Here is a 24,684-nt window from a genome sequence, read left to right on the forward strand (position 1 = left end):
TATGTCCTTAAGCAAACATCATAGATTGTACTTAGACAAAGTTTACATGGTATTGTCCAATGTTTTTCAACCATTGGTTCATGGATCAGTGACAGTCCATGAAAAAACTTCACCAGTTTGCAGAAAATGTTTCACCCTACTGTACTGACCCTGAAGCAGTTGATTACAGGTGACATTTAAATAGTAATGTAGAGTTATTGTACTTGTTTTGTTACATATAGTAACTCTAGATAAGCATATTTACACTTAATAAACAAGCATAATTCATAGTCATATATAATAATTCTGTCCACATAAAATTATCCATAATTTTACCAGTCTGTGATGAGAAAAAGGTTGAAAAACACTGGTGTAGTCAACTACTTATATAGGTTATATGTGAAACAATTGTAACACAATGGTAAGTCTTTATGTATCTGAAGGTACTGAGAGCTACCAATTTTTCAACTTCATTATAATCTCACATAACCTCTGTCATAAATGCAGTCCATCATTAAGTGGCACATGACTGTATATGAATCATTTTAAGAAAATATTGTTGGCTTGTTTACTGGAACCATGCTGTTTCTTTTTTAAAAAGTATAAATTCTAGATTAATTTAGTTTCTAGATTCAAGAATTCTAGATGAACTTTCTTATCAGCTGCAAAACCATTGTAACAATATCCATTTTGTATTCTGTTACTCTTCAGTTATTGCTTAAATTTTCAATTTATATTATTTACATAAAGTAGCAACATTCAATAATATAAATAACGACTGAAGAACACAATGAAACCAAAAAATCCAGCAAGAACAAACCTTAATAAACTAAATGAACATTTTTGACAGATTTATTAATGTTATATTAATAAAAATATGCCCATCAAATTGACATCATTGATGATACACTTGTCTCTGACCAATAGAATAGTAGTTCTTTCAAATTCAATATTTTGTTCTATATTTATGTTGACAGTATCACATTCAGTTCTTTGAGTGGTGTCATATTTAACAACCAAAGAAACGTGGTAGAAGCTTGAATTACATATTATTGCAATTATCTTATAGTTTGTGAGCTTTAATGAATAAAGATAGCATTTTGCAAATCATGAATTGGTTTACAGTGAAAAGTTCATCTAGAATTTATAATTGAAAAAAATATTGCTGGCTTTATGGGGATTCATTGTTCTTAATTTAGACTTCATAGTTTCACTTCCTTTTTGTTCCTTTAAAATATTAATTAATCATATTATTACTATTAACTTTTGTATCTTAAGTTAACTAAAAGAAAATTTAATAATTATTCAGGAAATCCTAGTATCAGGCATTATCACGTTCTAAATGACAAACGGCACATTCTAACAAAAGATACTGAGAATCATGTTGTTTTATGGGATGTTCTAAAGGTGTGGAAAAAATAATAATAATATATTTTTAAAAATTTTTTATTACTTTACATTTATCTGAATTCTTAAAATATATTTATTTATTTTTTTTTATTAAATAGGCTTGTAAAGTTGAAGACTTAGGGCAAGTCGATTTTGAAGCAGAAATCAAAAAAAGGTTTAAAATGGTTTATGTTCCCAATTGGTTTACAGTAGACTTAAAAATGGGGGTAAGAATTTGATAATTTGAAAATAGATATTTAATTTAAACATGATATGTGGGGATTATTTTAGAAAAAAATGAGCAAAAATTTTGCATTTGTTGCAGTTATGTAAAATATAATTTTACAAAAATTTATGAAACCATTTAGCATAATGAAAATTAAATATTTTGATTAAAAACAATATTAAATTTAGTTTGATATTATGAAAATTGCAATTTTTTTTCTTAAAATTATAATTCCACTAAATTTTAATCAATTGTTTGTAACATCCTAAGATGACTTGAATTATATAGGGTGATTCAGAATGTATCAACAGGACTTAGGAAGCTGATTCTATAATATGGGTCATATATATGTTCAATGGTATACCATTGAATATATTCCATCAAATACCATTAAATATATGATACCATGCTATAATATATTTATTATAGCATAGTATCATATATTCAATGGTATTACAGTTTAAATGTAAGAAAAACAGCATTTTATCATAATAGATACATGATATCTCATTAGTAATTATAAAATTACACCTTTCTGCTATGTGTACAGTACATACATGTGCTGAAAAGTGCACTAACGTTGAGGAGGATCTTGCAAATACTTTCTGTAAAACCAGTGTTACGTTGCTGCTTTGTTTAATAAACTTGTTTTGAAAAACATGTTGATATTTACAGCTTATCAAAATGCATACTAAATTATTTCCTTTTTTTTTTTTTTTTTTTGAAAAGTTGTAGCTCTTAAAATAATGACATTAGGACCCAACTTCATATGGTATATTTTCCTCCAAATATACCTTAGAAGCATCCATATATTAAATATCATAGGAAAATACAATAAACCCCTGCTAATAGGGAGTGAAAGTTATCTTAGCTTATGAAAGCCTGAGTTAGTAGAGTGATTTCTCTGATAAAAAATGTGCTTTAAAAAATTGTTAATATTTATATGGAGGAGGTGCACATTCACCTCAATGGGGGGAGCAAAAGCAGTACTTTCTTGGGGACCTTGCAATTGAGTCATGACTTCTTGCATATGATGGAGAATTGTACAGAGAACATCTTGACGTATCTGGCATAACAAGTTACTTCTGTATTATTGTTAACATTTTTTGACATTTGCTTCTAACCTTTATTTTGGTTTATTTTAATGTTGTGTATACATAAATGTCTTATAAATTTTATTATAATAATAATGTTTACACACCAACTTAAAAATAATTAAAACTATTACCATAATTTTGTGCAGATAACATATACCCCACAGAAAATTGTAAGAACAAAAATAAAATTTTTGTATAACCCACACTACTGTATATTCCACACACTGGGGTGGCTATTGAAAGTGAGATAATGACTAGTATGCAGTTTAAAAGTTGGCATCTCGCATATTAAAATATTGCTCTATTAACAAATTATTGTAGATATACATAAATAACCAACCCCATACATTCCATAATGATCATATTTTCTGGATTATTTGGACTATGGTTTGGCTAGTAATTAAATTAAAATAATTTTTTCTGAAGGTAGGCAGATTGCTATCTTATACTAATATTAACTAATAATTACAATAATTTTTGAATTAAATTTAATTCAAAATAATAATGAAATTGAAACTAAAGATAACATTACATTTTTGCTTTATTTTTTTAAACTCTGTAATGTAGAAATCCATTTTACATTAAACTAACATTTGTTTAAAATTTAAAGTATTCAATAACTTTAAATTTAAGCACACATTAGCAAACTGTTCTCTCTGACTACCTCCACAATTCAATTAAAGTATTATGAACTTGTCCCAATTATGTAAATTAAATGTGAAAATTAATAAATAAATAAATACCTCATGCTTCAAATTTAATTCATTTCAAGAGGCTGTTTTAACTCCAAATTGCTCAAAGTCTGAATCAGTTTTTCTCATTAGAAATAACAGAAAGCAAGTTAATCCATTTCTATACCTTAAACAATATCCATTTTGATAAACTTAGCAAGTACATGTAATTTAAGGAAAAGATAACACAGTTAAATGCATTAATAATAAATTAAACACAAAAATAATAAATACAATACGTGAATACTGTATAATAAATGAAAATTGCATTTACTGGTCACACAACAACTTCAGCATTGTAAACATGGATGCCTGGTCCAGTACACATGTACCACTTTCATGCTTGGCAATAAGTTCATTTAAGACGTTATTGCAAAAGCGAGTTTGTATACTTTGTTTACAGTCTTAATTTAAAACCTTTTACTTCACATTTCGTTTGATTAAAATCAAATCAAAATGTCTTCAAATAAAAAGCATGCTATGTTTTGAGTTTCAGAAAGGATAAATTTCAAACAAACAGTAAAAAGAAATTAGTAATGTATAAGCAAACATGCCAAAAATAAAGCAATAAAAGCACTGGAAACATAAAATGGTAATGCAGGAGCAAGAGTGAGAGACAACTTCAGCACACAGCAGATTGTGTTTATGCTTTGAGTGCATTTTTCACTTTGTGTGCAGTTTGAACTTTGAAGCGTCATTCGAATGCTGAAGTGAATATTTGTTGAATTTAGCATTTGATCAAAGTGTTTGAAGTATGAGATATCATTGTACAATTAATTAGTTTTATTTATGACTAATTTTTGTTCTCTAGTAGTAGTAATAAAATAAAATTGGATAAACTAAACAAAAAATAATTTTATCATCAATACTAAAATTGCAGACCTATATACTAAAATAATGCACATATCTCTGATTTCAACATTAAAATTATAAAATAAAACATTAATATTAGAAAAATAGAAGTCATCTTAGTTTGATGCAAAAACTGTAGAAAACATTTCTAATTATATTCTAATGGATTAACAAATTAATCTATTTTACAAATTATACTTTATTATTAGATGCTCTGCATCCATTTAGAAGAACCAGATTGTTTTGTAGCATGGGTCTCTGCTAAAGAATTTGGTTTAAGTCCAAATGATGGACTAGATCCGAAAAGTAAGTGTAGCAAAATAACTATCACATGTAATGTCAGCTTGGAAATTTTGTAATAAAAAAAAATTTTTTTTTTTAGTAAATTTGGGAGGATTGTTACTTCAGGCATTGTTGGAACATTGGCCTGCATCATATGCAAATGAAGAAGAAAGTGAGAATGGTAAATTTACATCTTTTAAGTCAATTAAATAGTTTCTCTTAACAGTGTATAAATATTAATTAGATTTTCCTAGGTGTTGCTGGGCCTAGTAGTGAAGAACCAATGGTAAATGGAGACAGACAACGTCCTGGAAATTCATATTTTAATGTTCCTGAACACATACCTGTTATTTTTGGGTAAATATTTTAATTCTACTAATTATGTTAGTGTTATTGGACATTGCTTTCATTGATGCAGGCAACTTTTTGTCCAGTCTTGATACTTTGTTAAAAGCCACATCAAGGAAACAATGGATTATTTTATCTTCTTTTACGTTAAGTATTTCAATTATATAGATATTTATTGTATAATTCTTTTTTACTATTAATTGATGAAGTTGAATTAAATCGTAGATCAACATCTTGAATGTCTTACCACTCTTTCCTTGAAATCAAATGCATTCATAAGTGAACTTTCTTTGAATGCTTCCAGCTGGAAACATATTTTTCTTCTAATAATTTCAAGTTCAATTCCACATAATGTTATTTCCGGAGAACAGATATGATATGATTTAAATGAACTTGAAGAATTGCCATCTAAAATAGATTAGTTAACTAACTTGAATGCAGACTATTTTGAACATTTAACATGAATTGAAACAAAAATTGAAGATTTATATTTATTTAAGGTGGAAAGTAGTAAAAAACAGTTTTTTATGAGGAACCAAAAATGAAATGTTCTGGATATGTTGAACCTCATTCTTTGCCACCCAGCTGTTCCCTTTCTGAGTATGGCTTGAACCCATAATGGGTATGATTAAAAGTTTTTTTTAGTATTCACAAAGCAGAATCAAAACTGGAAAAAGAGGAGCTGTGCTGTCTCAAGGAGAACCAGAGTCAAATCTTATTTAATTTGTTTGTGAATGAGTTTTTGGTTTACCTCTGACAAAACTGAATTTTAGGCATTTCTTTGTTCTCAGAAGATTGCTTTTGTGAGATTAGCCAGGGGCCAAGGGGGCAATCCCTGATGACCATTTACTCGGCACTGGTTGGTAAAACCCAATCTCTATGTCTGTTGGATGATGCTTTGATAAATTGTTGGTGGGATTGCAAGATCTGGTCAACGTCAGGATAATGATACCAGTTAGGATAGAGTTAAACACGTCCTAACCTGCAAATTGTGAACAAAGATTGAATAGGAAAGTCTAAATTATTGAGTGGGGAGGTTCAGTGAGTAAGTCAATAGGTGTCTGGTTTTTCGAGGAAGACAGGTCATAAACAGGTCATGGTTTATTTTAAGACAGGTACAACACAGGTTTATTTTAACTAAATCTAAGACATACAAAGAACTATGTAACATATGATTAAATACTATATAGTGAGTAGCTATATAACATAATGCGATTAGCCTACTTCGTGTGGCTATTGTGAAGGCGTTCCGATACCATCTATTAATTCCTATCTACCTAAGCTATGTAAATCAAGAGTGAGTTTACAATGGCCTAATTAAAATACCTCTGAGAGATGTGATTCTCAATTGTTGTGGAGGCATACATGATGTTCATTCTGTAGAGGGGAAGTGAAACCAAGTTGTTGAACCGTTGTCTTCTCCTGGGACTGGGTTCAGGTCCATTCATATGGAGTTCCAGGAGACTAGAGTGACTTTTATGGAAGGTAGAATGTCTTCCAAGGAATCCTAAGGATGAACACCTCGAAGTACAGGTGCTGCATCCTTATATTCGTTTTTGGCCTGGGAAAATGATCAGGTGATTGGATATTTAATAACGAAGCTGCAGGTGTGCAGGTCAGAGATATCTATCGATGACACTATAATGTCACTGCTTTCATAACCATATATGTTTCGTGCAATGTTAGATTCATCCTGCTTATATGGGCAAATGTTGATGTTCTCATACCTTTAACAATAAATAGTTATCCTTTCCTAATGGTTGTTGATGAGAAAGACGATATTAGATCCCTTCTCTGTTTGATGTTTTCTTAATGATCGCGAGGCAGAATTAGGCTTTAAAATTTTCTTAAATTTGTGCAAAATCAAGTGCTTGAACTTGCATTTTTTATGTGTAAATGATGTTCTGGTTCTAGCATATTCTTCAGAATGTCTTCAATCTAAACTAAATGTGTTCAGTTTTTACTATCAAAATAATAATAACTTAGAATTAAATATTTCAAAATAGTATACAATCCTCATAACTTTCGAAAGGAGTGTGGCTTGCATTTTTCGTTTAAGACTTTGATTTAATCAATGTCAACTTCACTATAAATTATTTTTGACAATTATTTTCCAGAAACTTTGCAAATGTTTATGCTATAATGACCACAATATTTTCTTTCCAGAAATCCCACAGCATTATATATTGCAAATGCATTTTATTTTTTCCCATTTTAATTATGTATTATTTTTAAACAAATTTAATTAATTACTCAAAAGTTTCCTTATGTTGTACAATCTTATACACAAAATAAATTAACAAATAGCAAATCCGATCTCTTGCTGTAATTATTCGGGCTATTATTAGGCTATAATTAATAATTATAATTTATTAAATAATTTGGAATATTCTAGAAGAAAAGAACTAGCCCATAGTGAGACTTGAACCTGCGACCTCCGCTTACTGTGCGGTGTGCTTGCCAGTAATGCCATCTGACCCAAGCAAGTTTTTGATTCAGATGTGGGTGATTATGTCAAAATTTAAATACATCTGGAAGTGAAGACATGCTCAGAGTCCGGATGGCATTACTGGCAATCACACCATACAGTAAGCGGAGGTCGCAGGTTCAAGTCTCACTACAGGCTAGTTCTTTTCTTCTAGAATATTCCAAATTATTTAATAAATTATTATAATTATTAATTTGTATAGGAGATGGTGCCTAACATAGTACCAAATTACTTAGTTATTATTAATTATAGCATAATAATAGCCGAATTAATTACAGTGAAAGTTTGGATTAGTATCAATATATCAGGCTTCAGGATGTTGAATATATATATATATATATACTTCATCAGTATTATGCTAATTTTAAATCTGATTGTAATTAACTTCCTTGAAAATCCAATAATATTGAATACATAAAAGCTAGTTTACACAATACAACTACCACCAATATTTTGTCATTCAAAACTGAAATGCGCATCAATTTGCTTCTTTTTCACAAATTCACAACTTACTGGTAACCTTAGTCTTAGCTGTTTCAGATTTTTTTCCTCATTGTCACATTGTCGAACTAATCAATAATGAGATAAGAATCATGTATTGGATTGCATTCTCACCACTCTAGAGAGAAATGAAAGCTCTTGTATATGCTCAGAACAACTTGCAAGTTGTATTTCAGCATATATAAACATCTGAGTCATCGGCAATCTTGTTGACAGACTTTTTGGATGCATCAAAATGTTTGCTATAATCATATTATGTAAATTAGCCTTACTATAATTTTCAATATAAATATTTGCAGTTTCATCTAATACAAAGAAAATTTGATATTTTATTCAGTAAAAAATAAATCTACAAATATATTAAGTGTTATTTGATAAGAAAACAAGCCAAACAATTGCCGTAACGCGTAGGGCTATTTTTCGGCTACTATTAATAATTAAATTTTTTTACGTAACACTTCATTCATTCTAGTAATCAGTCTTTTTAATTCATGTTATCTCCCTTACAAGCAGTTTTATAACTTTTTTATTGCATTTCTGATGACAATTTGGGGTGGGAGATAATTTTTTTAACTTCCTGCGGAAGTCTCCCCTGAGATGTCATTTCTGGATTTGATGACATCACAAGTTTCCACCAGCAGTCATCATAGTAAGGTGAGTTAATTTTGAATTTTACTGGTGAGGTGTAGTAATGAACCATAGCCTTAATGAAATAAAACACCCCAAAATAAATAGAATAACAAACTAAAAATAATCCCCAAACAAAATAGAATGGGTTGGAATTAACTCCTTACAAAGCTATAATATACTGCTGGTAGTGGTATGACTGATGAATAGTTTTTGTTGTAGCCATCTAGGAAATGTCAAGTTTAATTTGAGACACCGTGTATCTAAACTTAGATATAGCTTTCACGGTTACTCATGGCCTTATAATCACCCACTATGGCATTCAGCCAGCTGTGGGTGTGAGTTCCACCATAGTGGGTAGCTCAATAGCCCGATGCATTGCAGCAATTGTTTGGCTTGTATTAATAACTTCAGATTTGAGAAGTTTATATAAATGATAAGAAAACTTTTACATAAATACAATTATGTATGTATAATTATGTTGAGTTAATATTTATAAACTAAAAATATTGTCACTACACTTATAGTTAAATGTATATTATTTATGATATAAATTATATTTCTTAGAGAGGTTGGAGGCCGAACATTATTACGGTTACTTGTGGGTGATGCTGGGAGAGAAACAGAAGAATTGTTGTTACACGAAACTGTACCAAGTTGGGTTACTGATGTCGTAGTAGCGGTAAGTGTTTATCATCATAAGACATTGAAAGGTAAAATTTGAAGAAAATTAATAAATGCATTTTTTACGTAGAAAAATATGCCAAGATTTAACAAGATTCCTTTCTATTTATTGCCACATTCATCTTCAGGAGTAAAACCTCTTCGCAAGTAAGTTGTTTTTCATAATCAAAGGAAAGAACATCAGTTAAAGTAAACATAAATCATTACTATGAATGAATATTATTTTTAACTAAAGAAAAAGTAAACAGATTCTGAATTTAAACATTAAAATGAATATAAAAAGAACTGTTTTTCACACATTTTTAATATATGTTTTATATTTTAAAAGTTCTGTAGTTTTTATATCATTATCATCTGTTTATGTTAAGAAAGAAATTTAACTGTTGTCAGTTTCTAGTAACTACAGAGCAAAGAAAAATTACATCAAGAAATTGACTGCACTGGAAGATTATCATTTTTGGTCTTACTCTTAATACCAGCCAGATGGTTAAGGTATCAACCTACTGCTCTGTGAAACCCAGGAATTTTTCGGTGGGTGGTCTGTACTGAATTTGTTGGGTTCCATTCTTCGTTGTGCAGTTGCCCCATTGAGGGCCTGAAAAAGGCACTCTGCACCCACAGAGCAGATCAGAAGTTAAAATATATTTACAGAAACATGTTAACAATAAGTTAACTGAAGTTATTATATGTAATCAGTGTTTCAGTTATGGTTATCTTTAGATAAATAGGCATAAGACAATTTGGCATTAGAATTAGGCGTTAGGTGCTATCTCTTGATAAATTTAATAATTATAATTTTAGAACTACTGGAAGAAAAGAATCAGCCCAAAGCAGGATTCGAACCCACAACTCCTGATTACTGTGCAGATGCGTTGCCAATTACGCTACCCGGATTTATTATTATTTAATATTATAGCTGATTCTAGCCTCATAATATTCGGCTTTGGTTGGTGTATAGCTTTAAATGTATTAGGTTTATTAGTAATGATGTTTGTTTATTTAATTTAGTATTGTTTGCCTGATGCTTTTTGCATCAGGAAAACAATACTAAATTAAATAATAAGTCTTCACTATACATTATTAATTGATTTTACATGTCCTTTTAATTCCTCATCTCCTCAATCAATAAATTATTAATTATAGTTTTGAGTTGGTATCAACATTAGCAACTTTATTGCACCAAGCCACTACTGGCCATTAAAGTTGCTACATCATGAAGGCGGCATGCAATAAATGCAAAATTTGCACATAAGGTACAATATGCTGGGTGCTCTGTACCTCAAGATTACCTGTCAATTTAATCATGTCTTCCTCCCATTATACTGTATGTGTACAATAAACATGATTCTGTTATTTGTTTTCCTTCCAGGTATAGCTATTTTAATGAACACCACTTTCCACCCCTTATCAAAAATTTTATGAAAATTGATAACTTTGATAACTTTATCTATTAACTTCTGTTGTGGCATCAAACGTCGTGATTACTCATTGCAAATGAATCGCAGTGTATGGCAGTGCTTCTCAAACTAGTTGATATGACAGGCTGGAAAGATTTTTTCCTATTTTCTAGTTTAGTACTGTATTTTTGCCATATTACTGTATTATAGTTATTGTATTAGTTTGTACCCTGATATTTGAATACCAGAGTGCTCACTAATAATCTTTGTATTTAGATGACCATCCAGCCAGCTATATGGCTGAAATATATGCAAGTGCCTAAGATGGCAGCCTACTGCTCAATTTCATACGGGCTGAAAAACCCCAGGAATTTTTTGGAGGTCATACATACTTCACCATTGGCCACTTCATTGTTGGCCTGGTCAAATCCATAATGGGCTTGCTAAAAAGGCCTCTTAGTGCTCACAGGGCAGAGTTAAAAAATAAATAAAATACTGTAGTCTTATGACAAAGTTATTACTTTATTTTTCTTTTTTGGAATCATGATATTATTCCATGTCATTTTTATTTTCCTGGAAACATTATGCAGACTAAAGCCAATGGTTTACTAGTACTATTCCACAGACAAACACTTTGAATAGCACTGGTCCATAGCAATGTGTGTTTTGACAATGATAACCATAATTTTCAGTTTTATCTATTACTTTCTATTTAATTATTGAAAAGAGGAAATCTCACACAAATCTTATGGGAAATAGGTCTTGGTGAATTTGGCATAATCTTTGTGGTTATAATCAAAAGTTCCTACAGGCACAAAATAAAAAAAATGGACAGTTTTTGAGTTACTGAGAGTCCGTGATGCAAAAACATACATACATACATATATACAAGAAAGACATTGGCCGTACACAAAGTGTTAATACTACTTAACAGCTATACAGACAGCACGAAAAGCAAACGAACACAATGACAAACTAGACAATACAGACTGACAGAGACAAATGAACAAGACCCTAAAAAAATTTTATTTATTTTTCTTAAACATTAACTTACTCACTAACTAAAGTAACCTACTATAACCTAGGACAAACCTAACCAGGATGCAAAAACAATTTCCACACATGCTGATTCCCTAAATCCTTTTTTTTTTTTAAACTACTACTCAATTTGGCTCATGAGCACACTCCTCTCAAGAGACCTAATAACAGTTGAAACGAACTCTGTTGGAATTGCCAGTTTACGTTTTGAAACAAAAATATAGGGTCTCACGTGTGCATGAATCATGCTGTTTTTTGTATCTGGACTAACTCAAAAACTGCCCATTTTTACTTTGTGCCTACAGAAACTTTTGATTAGAACTATAAAGATCGCTACTATCACCCTCAATGTACTCTCCTTATGCATGATGGTCTTAAATGGCAGTCCCATTTCTGGAAGCAGGTCTGGAACTCAGTTGCTCAACAGTATTACAGAAAATGTCTCACATTCTATCAGATATCAGTTATATTAGAAAGTCTTTGTTCTTTCAGCGCACCTTTTAATTTTGGAAATAGCCAGAAATTACAGGGAGCTAAGTTGGGTGAATGGGCAGGATGATCTAATTGAATAATTGCTTTTTGGCCAGAAAATATCTCACAATAAGTGCATTGTTGTGATGAATGATCCACAACTGGTCAGGCCACAGTTCAGGTCTTTTTCTTCAAACAGAATCTTGTAATCCCTGCAGTACTTCTATATAGCATTGTTGGTTGACTGTTTGTCCCTGTTCAATAAATTCTTGGACTATTCCCTTGTGATTGAAGAAACACATCAACATAGTCTTAAACTGTAAGTACAACATGCATAGCATCTTCACTGTATGCCATTTGCAACAGTTATAAGTTTCGGTAGTGCATTTGCCAATTTTCACACAGTTTAATAATACATGGCTCCAAATTTTGGTCATGTATTTTTATGCCAAAGAGTACACATAGATAACTATTACCTTCTCAATAGATCAGGGGTCACCAAATTATGGCCCGCAAGATCAGCTCATTTGGCCTGCTGCCACGCTGTGCCACAAATGAGCTAAAATATAATTATTTATATGGAAATATCATAGATTGTAGATAAACTTACTATGTAGAAAAATTAAAATAAGTCTAAGTAAAATTGCCAAAATTGGTTCAATCTAATTTTTGCATCTGACAGTAATATAATTTTTAGGAAAATCAGTGAAATAAAAAATTCGGCAACTTTATGACTGGATATCAGAGCACTTTTTGTGTAAGCACCTACAATAAAGTTTCTAAGAAAAGAGATTACCAGCTTGCTGCAGTAATCGTGTTTGTGTATTGGTTAATAAATATGTTGGTTGTCTTTATATTTTGTGTATCCAGTGTACTGTTTTGAACAAAATGGTTATGCAAACCGCACTTGTCATTCACTGTTGTCTGGCCTGTTGTGAAAAAAGTTAGTGACCCTTGCAATAGATAATTAATAACTAGCTCTATCAGCCTGAAATTTACACATGTATTAGTTCAAACACGAATGCACATCATTTTGATGTAATTATGTCACAGGTGACACTACACAGCCATTCCAGGAATTAAATTGTCACATCTTGTATCATTAATGGACATTTTTGGTTATCCCATACAAAATTATGTTTATATCATGTTAATAACTGCATCATTAATTTGAATCCTTTTTAAGTTGTTATATTGCAGAAGAGCGTGGAAATAAATGGCTAAATATTACCTACTTCATGGCATTTGTATTGTTTTTTCTGCTATTATTACTTAACAAAATTGAAGAAATATAATATGTAAAGAAGCATATAATTAAAAAGCTGAGTTAAGTGGCCATATTTTTAGAAGAAAAATAACAATTATCAGAGTTTCAAAACTATTTATTATGCTTTAAATAAACAAACATTTTATTTTTTCCTTGTAGTTAATATTAACATTCATAAATAAAATAAAAATTTACAATATCACTACAACTTTTAAAAATATATAATTAAAATGAAAATAAAATATATATTTTGCAATATATTAAAAAAAAATAAAATTTATGAACAAGTTTATTCTAAATCTGTTAAAACCAATGACAAAACAAGCTCTTTTTATTAAAATTAGCAGATGAAAAATTCGTATCCGTGCAAATTTTTTACGACAACATAAAGAAATGATCCATTCACAAAACTTGTTGCGTGAAACATTAATCAATGACAAAATTTGTACTAATTTTCCTTTGTAGATTTTTACTAACTTTCTTTTATCACAAATTGTCGCTTCTCTACAATTCCAAGAATTTAATACAATATATTAATATATAATTATTTTCTCAAAGGGAAAGGCTGTCTGCCAGTGACATGCTGCAAGTCAGAAAGGTAATAGAACATGTCTATGAGAAAATTATGGGAGCAGGATCGGATACCGGTTCTCAGACGGCTAGTCAATCAGGTGGTTCCGGAAACCAAGAGAAACAAGAACCGGAAAGAGACGACGAGAGAACGTCGATAGCAGAAGAGAAGGTGGAACTTCTATGTCAAGATCAGGTCTTTTTTTATTATTTAAAATCTTCAGCTAGTCTTCTTTTGTAAAATATTAAAATTATATTTTATCCAACAGATATTAGATCCCAATATGGATTTGCGGACGGTTCGACACTTTATATGGAAAAGTGGCGGAGATCTAGTGTTAAATTATAGGCCAATTAAGTAAACTGCATAAACAGTTATTGAATGACCAACATTCTCATTTGATAAGTGTGCCAATTAGCCACCTACTCACTGTACATTTGCATTGTATATATTATAACATGTTATAGTTACAGAAACTTGTTTATATACAGTCTTATTTATTAGACAAAAATAAATGTTACTAAGAAAATGAGAAGTACATGTTACAAAGTTGCGAGTTTTCCACTAATTCTTTACGATGCTAGTAGTAACAATACTTAAAATCAAGTATCATTGATCGATAGAAAGAATTTTGTTAAAAACCAGTATGTATAGTTATCATAATCATAACCTTCATTGCTCAAGTCTTTCATGTACATTTTGTAAATAAATAATTTACATTTCAGAATGCTTTCTCGTCTCTTTCTTGTTTAAATTGGAGGGGATTTCGTCTGCGAGTCTTTAGCTCTCGCTTTTGTGTTTCGTTGATGTAGCCTGAAATTTCAAAAATACTTTAGTAGAGTTTTTCACACAAATTCGGCAGCAACAATAAGCATTTACCTCTTTCTTTACAAACTGCAGTATTGGGAAAATCAAGTTCCCAATAGTGTTCTGGTGTTTGGGGTGGACTATATAGTGCTCTATGTCTAGAACACTTCTTCATTCTCTTGGCTTTCTCGCTGTCTGTCAATTCAAGCTGATCGTAATACTGTGACATAGAAAGGAAAAATTAAGTATTGGAACAGAAATATTTAATAACATCTATTGTACCTGTTTGCATTGATTACAGTTGTGTCCAGGCAACTTTCTTCGCTCGTCTTTCTTTCTAACACATTCTTCTTTGTATTTATATTTCACTTCTTCTTTTGCAGGTGGTCTATAAAAGCAAATTTTAGCAAAAAGTTCATTTACATAAGGTATACTACATTAAAATGTCTTACTTGTCAAAACTGCATCCTCCAAAACTGTTTAACATAACATGAACTTTATCCTTGGGTTCATCTGAAAAGTGTTGATATCATCATTTTAAGTGAAACAATTGATTTAAATTTATAAAAGCAGTGTTTTGACAAATACTGTATTTTCTTTAAGCATTTTAGTTGGTAACTTGTTCATTTATTTTATATTTCTGGCAGTATACAAAATGAAATCGGCAATTTTATTAGGTGGCATGAAGAACGAACAAATTGTACATTCACCTAAATACTGGCCACAACACAATTTATATGCTCTTCTCTGCTCTGCAAATTTTAATTTTTCTCCTCTTCCTGTAAAGGTTGGCAGTATCATGATATTTTGAATTGAAATTAGATCAATCCTAAAGGCATTTTGACAGATAACCTTGTTAAAAGGTTCCAGATAATTTCCTTTTGTCAACATACACTTACAACATTTCTAATGTAAATGCTTTATTTGTGATTAGATCAAGAACTTTGTACAGACAGTATTGAGTAATATTGTGATATGCATGTGGTAATACCATGACTAAATACAATTTCTACTTGTGCTTATAACTTTATTTGTAGTGTATTTGTACATTATTTAACACGGATACAATAAAAATATATACAAGTATTGGACACATTACCTATTTAATTCAGACATTATCAATTGTGATCACAATTGAAAATCACTCATTTTTCTTATCTGAGAACATCCTAAAGAACATTCAGATCTCTTACAAATGAACAGATGTCATTTTCCAATCTGCACACAAGATTCATTGTACCACTGAAAGCGATCCACACTGAACTCAATCAGCACCCTTTCTTAGGGTTACCCTTCAGTTTGTTCTTTAAAACAAAAAATCCTGAACATTCATCATTTTTAGTGAATGCCCTACATGTTTACTAGCATCTTGGGAATCCTTAATTCTAACCTATATCTGTCTCTAAAGTACTACCACCAATATGATCCTGCCCTTTGTTTATCATCATTGAATGGACAGTTTGTATGGCAAAATATTTGTTTGATCTAGGTTACTGTTAGCCCAATCCTAACTACTGCATATCAATTAGAAATTTTACAAATTTGGTACCATAAAATGGAGTTACTTTGATCCAATTAATGAAAAAGATTTCATCTGCGGGCACAACTTCAGACATGCAAGTAGAGAAATTGTTTGTGCGTCCATTGATAGATGACTCTGAAGGAACATTTCTCATAGTGTTTGGTTTGTAGTGTTGCGAAAACAGGATGTTAAGCTATATTGTGAGGATACTTTGTCCCAGCCCTAATATGAACCAAATTACCCGTGAAGTTAGTATTATATCATTTTGCAAGTTATTCTGTTTTTTTGGCAAATGTATTTGTATTTTATAAACAATATTTTGCTACATCTTTATGTCAGATATCAAGATCTATAAACAGATGACTAGGAGCTGCAAAAATGCAGACTACACTCAGGAAAAACTGCAGGAAGCTTAGAAGCTGTAAGAAATGGGAATATGTATCAATGTAAGGCTGCAGATCATTTTGAGATTCCAATAGGTACCATGAAAAACAAACTAGCTGGTTGTATTGCTAATAAACCAGGCTATCCACAAATATTCACAGAAGATAGAAGAGACACATATTCATTAGCTGAACATGGATTTCCATTGATTGACATGTATTTACATCTAATCATCAAAGGCTGTCTGGATCAGCAGGGAAGATGGGTGTAGAGTTTTGTAAATAATGAACCCAGGCTATTGTTTCCTCAAATGACATAGCAGTATAACAGTAGCAACAGTATAACATCAAATGGTGCAGAGCAGCAATCACCAAAGATTCCTAGTAAAATACTTCATAAATTTGGCCACACTTCTTGAGAATGCCTAATGAGAGACATGGAATTATGATGAAACAAACCCTAGTTGACAATCCTGGCCAAAAGAAAATTATAATAAAATCGGGTACAAATTATCTGGTGTGTTTTTGAAATCATCAAAATCATCCATATCCATTATGTTTGCTGCCAATGCTGGGGGTAAACATCTAGAACTGTTTGTGATATAGAAATCAAAATGTCTTTAGGACATAGGGCCAGAAAAATGTCATTACTCCAACACCACCGGTGGATGGTTTGACAGCATCATTTCAAGAATGGTTTAAGAAGGTAATTCTTCCCCAAGTGTTAAAAGATCCAAGCAAACATATCTATATTGGAGATAACCTGTTGCATATTAATATGATTGTCTTCAAAATCTACAGAGAACACAATATTTATATGGTGTGCCTCCCCTAACTCCACCCACATCACACAACTGCTCAACATTGCCTTTTTTTTTGGCTGATGAAATGGCTTGGAGAAAAGAACAGGTATTGCCAAAGTTTACAAAATTGCTCAAGTAGCTCACAGATACTTTGGCACCAACTACAAGAGAAAACAAATCAGGATTTTGTAAGTGTAGAATAGTTCCTGTTGATATTGAGCACTTACTGTCTTGTCTTCCTGGAAATGAAAAGATAGATGAAGAAGTTGTTAGTGTTTTGTTCTTTCTGTTGAAAGAACATTTGGCAAACATGCAGCAAGAAGCAAGAGCTTCAAACTGCTAATTTCTTCTGGGAAAAAGGATCTGTGTAACCCAAGAGTCAGTAAATCCTGTAAAGAAATGCCTGCAAGTTGTTGCTGAAGATATAGATAAGACCAGCAAAGTAGAAAAGTTATTTTGTGATTCAACTGATACTGATGATATGTTGCTGGGATTGAATGATAATGATCTTGGTGATCCTGATACTGGTTCCAGCAGTGCGACAGTGAGAAGCAAAGACCAATGACATTTTCAACTGCTAGTTAAGCAGCCTGGAGAATACATGGCCTTCACTTATAAAGTGGAGGGTTTGACAAAAATGAAGCCACAATTCAATCAATGATGTGTTCTTTGAAATTGTGGAAATGTCCATCAAGACATAATGAATAGTTTTACTCGTGGATTGATGTGTTGGGGTGCATAGGTGTTCCTAAGCGTATAAAAACACCACTTGGATATGTTATTCTGGAACTTGCTTTCATTTGGAATACAAAACTTTTGCAGTCTACTGTCTCCAAAGAACAAAGCATAAATACTGGATTTCTGAAACATTTTCATTTTCTTCTTTAGATGCACAAGCTCTATTTTGAAGTACAGTTTATTATGCATTTTCTCAAGGGGATTAACTTTGGTCAACAGGTGTACCTGCACAGTAAAATCATTGGATTCCACAAGTGGATCAAAGTAACCTCAAAACTAAACACTAAATAATTTCCACATGATCAGTACACAGAAAATACAGCTTTATCCCCTAATACCATCATCTTGGAAAGTTTTGACAGATGCAAATAGATCAATGGCAATTTAGATAGAAGTGAATAACAGTTAAAAATGGTCAAAGTAACCCCATTTTACAGTAATTAATAATTCTTACTTTGAGCAACATATACAAAATTATATTACTTAGGCAGTCAAAGTCTCCAGAATTGTGATACAGCACTGACATATGGAAAGCTTACCTAATTGCCTTCAATATAGAATCCTTCAGCAAACACATGCCCTGTAAATCCTGCCATTGTTGAAAACACTGTTGGAAGGCTCTTTTTGAAATATTTGGGAGTACAGCCATTACATTCAATTTGATGTCCTCCATGGTTGTGAAACAGGTCCTCATTGCAAGAGTTCTTGTCATCACCCAACCACCATACTCTGTCTTACTCTGGGTGACTTTTGGCTGTTTCCCATGCTGGAAAAGGGTTTCATGGGGATGCTTTTCACAACCATGAAGGCTATCAAATCAAATGCAACAGCTGAACTACTAAATATTCCAAAAGAAGTCTTCCAATGGTTCTTCTTTCAGGATCAATGGGACAAATGTGTTTGAGCACTAAAGTGTCCTCCTTTGAAGGTGATTAGCTAAGCATTTCCATATGCCCTACCATTACAGTGCTATAAACCACAATTCTGAAAACATTTTGACTTCCTATAACATAAAACACATTCAGGAGAGTGAAAAAAATCAAAATTTGATCAATAGTTTTGCCAAAATACTTTAGCAAAAGTTTGATTTTTACATTCAGATAATTAAATGTAGTAATTTAACATAAAATTATAAAAATACTTACCTGTTTCAGGTACTGGAATTTCTTCAATTATCGTAATATCATCATCTGCTTCTATAAAACCTTGATCATTTTCTTTCGTGCTTGACACTAATGGTAAATAAGTTTCATCTATATCAGAAAAACTATCTTTTGCTTTGTTTCCAGTTTCAATGGCATCTTTATCAGTTTCAAAGCCTGTTAAGTGTTTGTGGTCCAAATTTCCTGTTTCGTTTGAAATGTCGATAACCTCTTCAAAATGCGTATCTTCATTCTCTGATGAAAAATGCACATCCGAAGTAGAACTGCTGCTCAAATGGTTAGTTATTAATGGTTTTGGATGAGATAAGAGAGAAGGTGATGCAATGGTAAGACTGTCGGAGCCTGTTTTGGAAGAATTTTGTCTAGAATCTTTCGTCTCTGGAAGCAATTGTTGAAGTTTCAAAGTATCAACATCTAATGTTTCTGTTATGATAACATTGGGAACATCAAGTAATTCATTTATAAAGTCTGTATCTGTTGTTCCCTGAACAAAAAGAGTATTGCTCAGTTTTTGTGGAGTTAAAACTGACTCCTCACATCTCAAAAAGTTATATTGATTACATTGGAGTGACTTGATAGGTGCAGTGTTTAATGCTTTATCATTTTTTAACTTTTTAGCTGTATTAAACGACTTTTCTGTGTCGTTATTTCTTTTCAGAGGATATTCAGATTCTGATCTAGTACTAAAAATATAAAAAATTTTGAATACTTTTCAGAAATGGTTACATTAAATGTATCGAAACTATACTTACTTAAATAAGGAGGTGTCTTGTAATGATGATAACTGAATCTCTGAAATAAAATATATTTAAAATATCAATATTTAATCATAGATAAGATTTAACGATTGTCCCACATAAACATACCTAACTGCTCTATCCTTCTTTTTTGTTCTGTTAAAGCATTGGAATAATTCTCTCTACACTTCTTTAAAGAGGATTGTAGATTCTTGCATTGTGCACATTCGTTGTTTCTGTTAATAAGGAAAGAAAAAAGATTTCTCTATTTGACTGACAGATACGTTTAGTAATGAATTATTCTATTATTTCTCTATAGTAAATGTTAATAAATTAATGTTAAAAAAAGAATTTTGAGTACATTATGTGAGAATTTCCACTCACATATGCAATTTATCTTGTATATTACTTAGATTTATTATATATATTTACATACACGAGTGTAGAAATGTAAAAGAAAAATGTCATTGATTTCGCCGAAGAAGAATCCTAGTCTATGCTATGATCAAACTCTTTCTAGAATTGTCCTTATGTCACTATAACAAATGAATTTTCATAATTTCCTGTGGACAGGCTGTGTATTCTAGCAAATTTTGTGGGTTATACACAGAAAATTACATAAGATCTTTCTGATAAACTTTATGCTGCTGAAAGCTAACAGTATAAAGTCATCCACACAGTTGTGGCAAAGAAGTAAAAGCTGAAACTGGCCCTATTTGTGCAGTTCCTAAAGAGTTGTACAGTATGATGATATTTGTAATGCTTCACCAAAATGCATAGTTGTAGCTAAAATTATTTCATGAGGCAATCAAATGTACGTACATCTTATATATCATTTTTGCAGTCCTTAATTAATGCAACTGTTTTTCATATAGAAGTTATGTTGTTTGTTTACAAACAACATAACTTCTATATATTTTACAAACAAAACATGTTGCTTACTAAAGAGGAACAAATTCGTTATTCTGATAGTGAGGGGTCCACAGTCAGTCTGAAGTTGCCAAAGAGTTTAACAGGTTGCAGACTGCTGTATTTGATTGATGGGAAGTCTGGATGCAGACTGTTAAACTCTTTGGCAACTTCAAACTGACTGTGGATCCCCTATCATCAAAATGACTTGAATTTGTTCATCCTTACTCAGCATACAGTACATGTAAAAGAATAAACAAATATCAACATAACTGCTGTGGTTCCAGACATCCTGTATATATGCCTGCAACAGAGTATTAGCATAGTAAACAACAGTAAACCATATTATGAATAAAGCATATAATTTCATAAACTATTTTCAAGTTTTCTGTTCTTATTCCCTTATGTATTATATCTTTCAATGTAAGAAATAATTTGCAGTTATCAGTTGTAATATATTCAACATTCTCTAATAATGATGGCTATGAACCTCTCAAGATATTCATATAGTTTTCCAAGAAACTTTCATGTTCAGATTACCCTTTGAAAATACAGTAATTTCTTACCTCCATTTAAGAAAACTGTTAGTCATTCAGTAGACATTGTTTCTTTTTTCCAAATGTTTCAGTCCAGCTTCAAGAGAATAATACATTTTATCAGTTTTAATGGAGATTGTTGTTTACAGAAAAATTGCTATGATTTTTATAGTTTCTCTTGAACATAAAAAAATACTTATTGGATCTGATTTTCAGATATGACTGCCATGTTTAAGGAGTCAGCCTACCACTCTGGAGGACTCAGGATCAAATCCAGGCAATCAAAACACCACAGAAATTTTTTGGGGTGGTCTATCCCAGATATGTCAAGTCCAATTATGGGCTTAGACAAACCTACAATAGGTTTGAAGAAATCCCTTCTTAGTACCCATAGGTTGGAAAGAATACAAAAGAAATTTTCACTTACATATTAGGTTAATTAACAATGTTAACATAAAAATAAGTTAGCCGAAGTAAATTTTATTTTGTTTCTAGTAGACTAACAATTCTATACATGACTTGTTTACCAAAACAATTTCATGCGGTTAAAAAATGTGTTGAAAGTTACACTCTACTACATAAATTTATTACTCTCATTTAAATATTTTCATATATTTAGTCAAGGTGTCAGAATTTGTATTAGTAAATACCAAGCATTTACATTTTGGTGTCAGTTTTAGTTTTATAGGTCAAAGTCAATAATAAGAACAGCAATGTCAATTGGAATAAATAATGATATTTATTTGTAAAGAATTTGAAATAAAACATGTGAAAAGATATTTTTCCTTAAAATTAAATTTATTTAATGTCATACTTTCTAGCATTAATGCTTTCCCGAGATAGCAGTCTGTACAGGAGAATCAATACTGTTAATATAATGTGTATTTTTTGAGGACATACAGGGTATAATTTTCAATACTTTTATATTTTTGAAAGAAAATTTATGCTAATGCATGTTTTAAATTTATTTTTTTTCAAATTTTGATAATATTCCACCAAAATATCATCAAATTAGCAACATCAAGAACTCTAAATTATTATTAAACTTACCTGTTCTTCTCTTCAAGTAATTCTGTCTTCAGCTTTTGAATTTCAGCTTCAAGGGCTAGAGAGAAAAAATAAAAATTACATATTTTATTAAAATTAAAGAGTTGTAATCAGATGACTAATGCATTTATTACAGGATTGCATTTAATAATTTATAAGCTATTTTTGTTTCTAAAATTAAATTTTGACTCATGACAAATAAAAGATAACTTATCTAATCTTCATTTCTCAAGGATAATAACTCAATTAAAAATGATCTCACCTTTAACTTTCGTTTTGTGCGCCAAGTATACTTGTTTAAGCAAAAAGTCAACCGAGGGAGACCTCACGACGTCCTCGTTACACATATTCTTTGCCTCGGACATTACGAAATACCGATGAGTTTTGAGAAGAAACGCCGTCAATCCGTTTTTCTATTTAAACTACATAATGTATAAAATTATACCTTAAGATGTCATAACGACATTATTAATAAATAAAACATCTATACAGATTTGAATGTAACTTTAAATTAAATTTTATTTAATTTCTCAAACGAACATTTTTTAAAATATCGGATTAATTTTTACGATTTTTTGTCATGGCATTTTGCGTGGCCTACTTAATACTGTTAATTCGTCCTTGCCTCTCCCTTTGTAAGAAAAAAAACAAGTCTTCTAATTTACAAATAAGTTCAATAACATGATGAATAAGCGCTAGTTTTGTAAGAAACCATTCTAATCACAATTTATGACAATGCAATCAAATCGTAGTCAGCCTATTTTTTATGTTTACAATCAAGAAATGCCATTAAATCATTCTGATTATGTAATATCTCTTTTAAATTCTAATTTCTCATTACTTTTTAAATAGATTTTACTTTATTAAAATCAATAAATACAACATCTTTTTAGCCTTCTAATGTATCTAACATATTAAATATCAGATTAAATACTCTTATATTTAGCATATAATTCTTAGAATAGTAATCATCCTGTACAGAAAATTATATAATTTATTATTTTATAAAATGTAAATGTCTCATAACTTTGTCCTTATTATTTATCACAGTATTCTTCTGCATTTATCTCCGGCTATTTAGCATAATGTTACTAATATTTTAAAAATCTCTCGTAGATTAACATTCAAATCACGAGACATTAAGTCGTTTGCATGAATAATATATCTATGAAACTATTAATGTCATAATCATTAAAATTCTAGGATTTTTTTTATTGTATTTTTCAACAAAATTGTCTCCTCAATACAAACATATGGGGTTGTTACTTTTAGATAATTTGTATATACATATATACCTTAACATTTAACTAAAAGTAACTTATACTGTAAACTCATTTGAACATTGTTATGAAGGACAAATTTCCATTTTATAATTTCAATGTTAGTCTATTTCGATTTTTTCAATGATTTACGTCATGAATCGTTACAGATCTTGAGAAATTTGATAAAATTTATCAAAAGAATCATGCCTTCAACCAAAGGCGTGGGTTGTAAATCTACTTATTAAGTTATGGCACGTTACAGTATGTCATGTAATGAATGAGTGCTTCATGTTTTGAACGTGATCGCTGTATATTTTTGTTTTTTTTTTTCTTTTAAAGCATTACACAATTGGCATTATCAGTAAAACATGTGATCAGATAACCAATTTTATACATTTGTTCATTCGATACCGCGCCCTGACACAATAACTTGAGCCTATATTTCATATTCTAAGAAATTTAGAGCAATAATCTATACAAAACATTGCATTATAAGAGTATAAGAAATCAAATTCTTACTTGAATATAACGTTTACGCTTGTTTCAAATCGAATCAACCGCCACACGTGTTTACAACTACACGACACCGTCTGGTGGACGTAAATGTCAAATATAAATATATTATTTATTTTTTTTTTAACTTTAATTATTCATTATTTTGAAGAATTTCTTAATATATAAATTTAAATAATAATAAATATGTCGTATAATTTTGTATGTTTATACGATTTATATCAAATTTATGGGTCAAAGTCGAATAGTCTTCAATTTATTATCGATGGTTTCGGTTGTAACCTATTTCATTGTATTTTTAAACATTAAAAAGTAT

The 24,684-nt window shown here is 30.8% G+C and overlaps 2 protein-coding genes across 6 annotated transcripts in view; one reads left to right on the forward strand and one right to left on the reverse strand.

Annotated features, from left to right (window-relative positions):
- LOC111620097 (WD repeat-containing protein 48-like) overlaps window positions 1–14,675 on the forward strand; it is a 64,809-nt gene extending 50,134 nt beyond the window's left edge. For both annotated transcript variants that reach the window (XM_023361945.1, XM_023361955.1), the window contains exons 11-19: window positions 1,289–1,386; window positions 1,488–1,595; window positions 4,484–4,580; window positions 4,657–4,737; window positions 4,811–4,913; window positions 9,088–9,202; window positions 9,275–9,351; window positions 13,936–14,143; window positions 14,217–14,675. In XM_023361945.1, the coding sequence (XP_023217713.1) occupies window positions 1,289–1,386; window positions 1,488–1,595; window positions 4,484–4,580; window positions 4,657–4,737; window positions 4,811–4,913; window positions 9,088–9,202; window positions 9,275–9,351; window positions 13,936–14,143; window positions 14,217–14,309 (980 nt within the window). In that variant the 3' untranslated portion in view covers window positions 14,310–14,675. The remainder of the gene's footprint in view (window positions 1–1,288; window positions 1,387–1,487; window positions 1,596–4,483; window positions 4,581–4,656; window positions 4,738–4,810; window positions 4,914–9,087; window positions 9,203–9,274; window positions 9,352–13,935; window positions 14,144–14,216) is intronic.
- On the reverse strand, window positions 14,620–24,436 carry LOC111620109 (DNA endonuclease RBBP8-like). 4 transcript variants are annotated; one of them, XM_023361968.1, is made up of 10 exons: window positions 24,375–24,436; window positions 22,856–23,015; window positions 22,597–22,651; window positions 20,231–20,337; window positions 20,117–20,156; window positions 19,347–20,047; window positions 15,208–15,268; window positions 15,038–15,143; window positions 14,828–14,975; window positions 14,620–14,761 (listed from the first exon to the last, which is right to left on the reverse strand). In XM_023361968.1, the coding sequence occupies exons 2-10, from the start codon at window positions 22,956–22,958 to the stop codon at window positions 14,670–14,672; spliced, it is 1,413 nt and encodes a 470-aa protein (XP_023217736.1). In that variant the 5' UTR covers window positions 22,959–23,015; window positions 24,375–24,436; the 3' UTR covers window positions 14,620–14,669. The 4 variants fall into 4 exon arrangements, with proteins under 4 accessions (XP_023217736.1, XP_023217750.1, XP_023217744.1 ...); XM_023361982.1 differs by lacking the exon at window positions 24,375–24,436 and adding an exon at window positions 23,134–23,148; XM_023361976.1 differs by lacking the exon at window positions 24,375–24,436 and having other exon boundaries at window positions 22,856–23,115.
- Between the last annotated feature and the right edge of the window lie 248 nt (window positions 24,437–24,684).

This window comes from Centruroides sculpturatus, unplaced genomic scaffold (assembly GCF_000671375.1).
Source record: "Centruroides sculpturatus isolate CEXI.00-Female unplaced genomic scaffold, Cexi_2.0 scaffold117, whole genome shotgun sequence".
In the NCBI taxonomy this organism is placed as follows: domain Eukaryota; kingdom Metazoa; phylum Arthropoda; class Arachnida; order Scorpiones; family Buthidae; genus Centruroides; species Centruroides sculpturatus.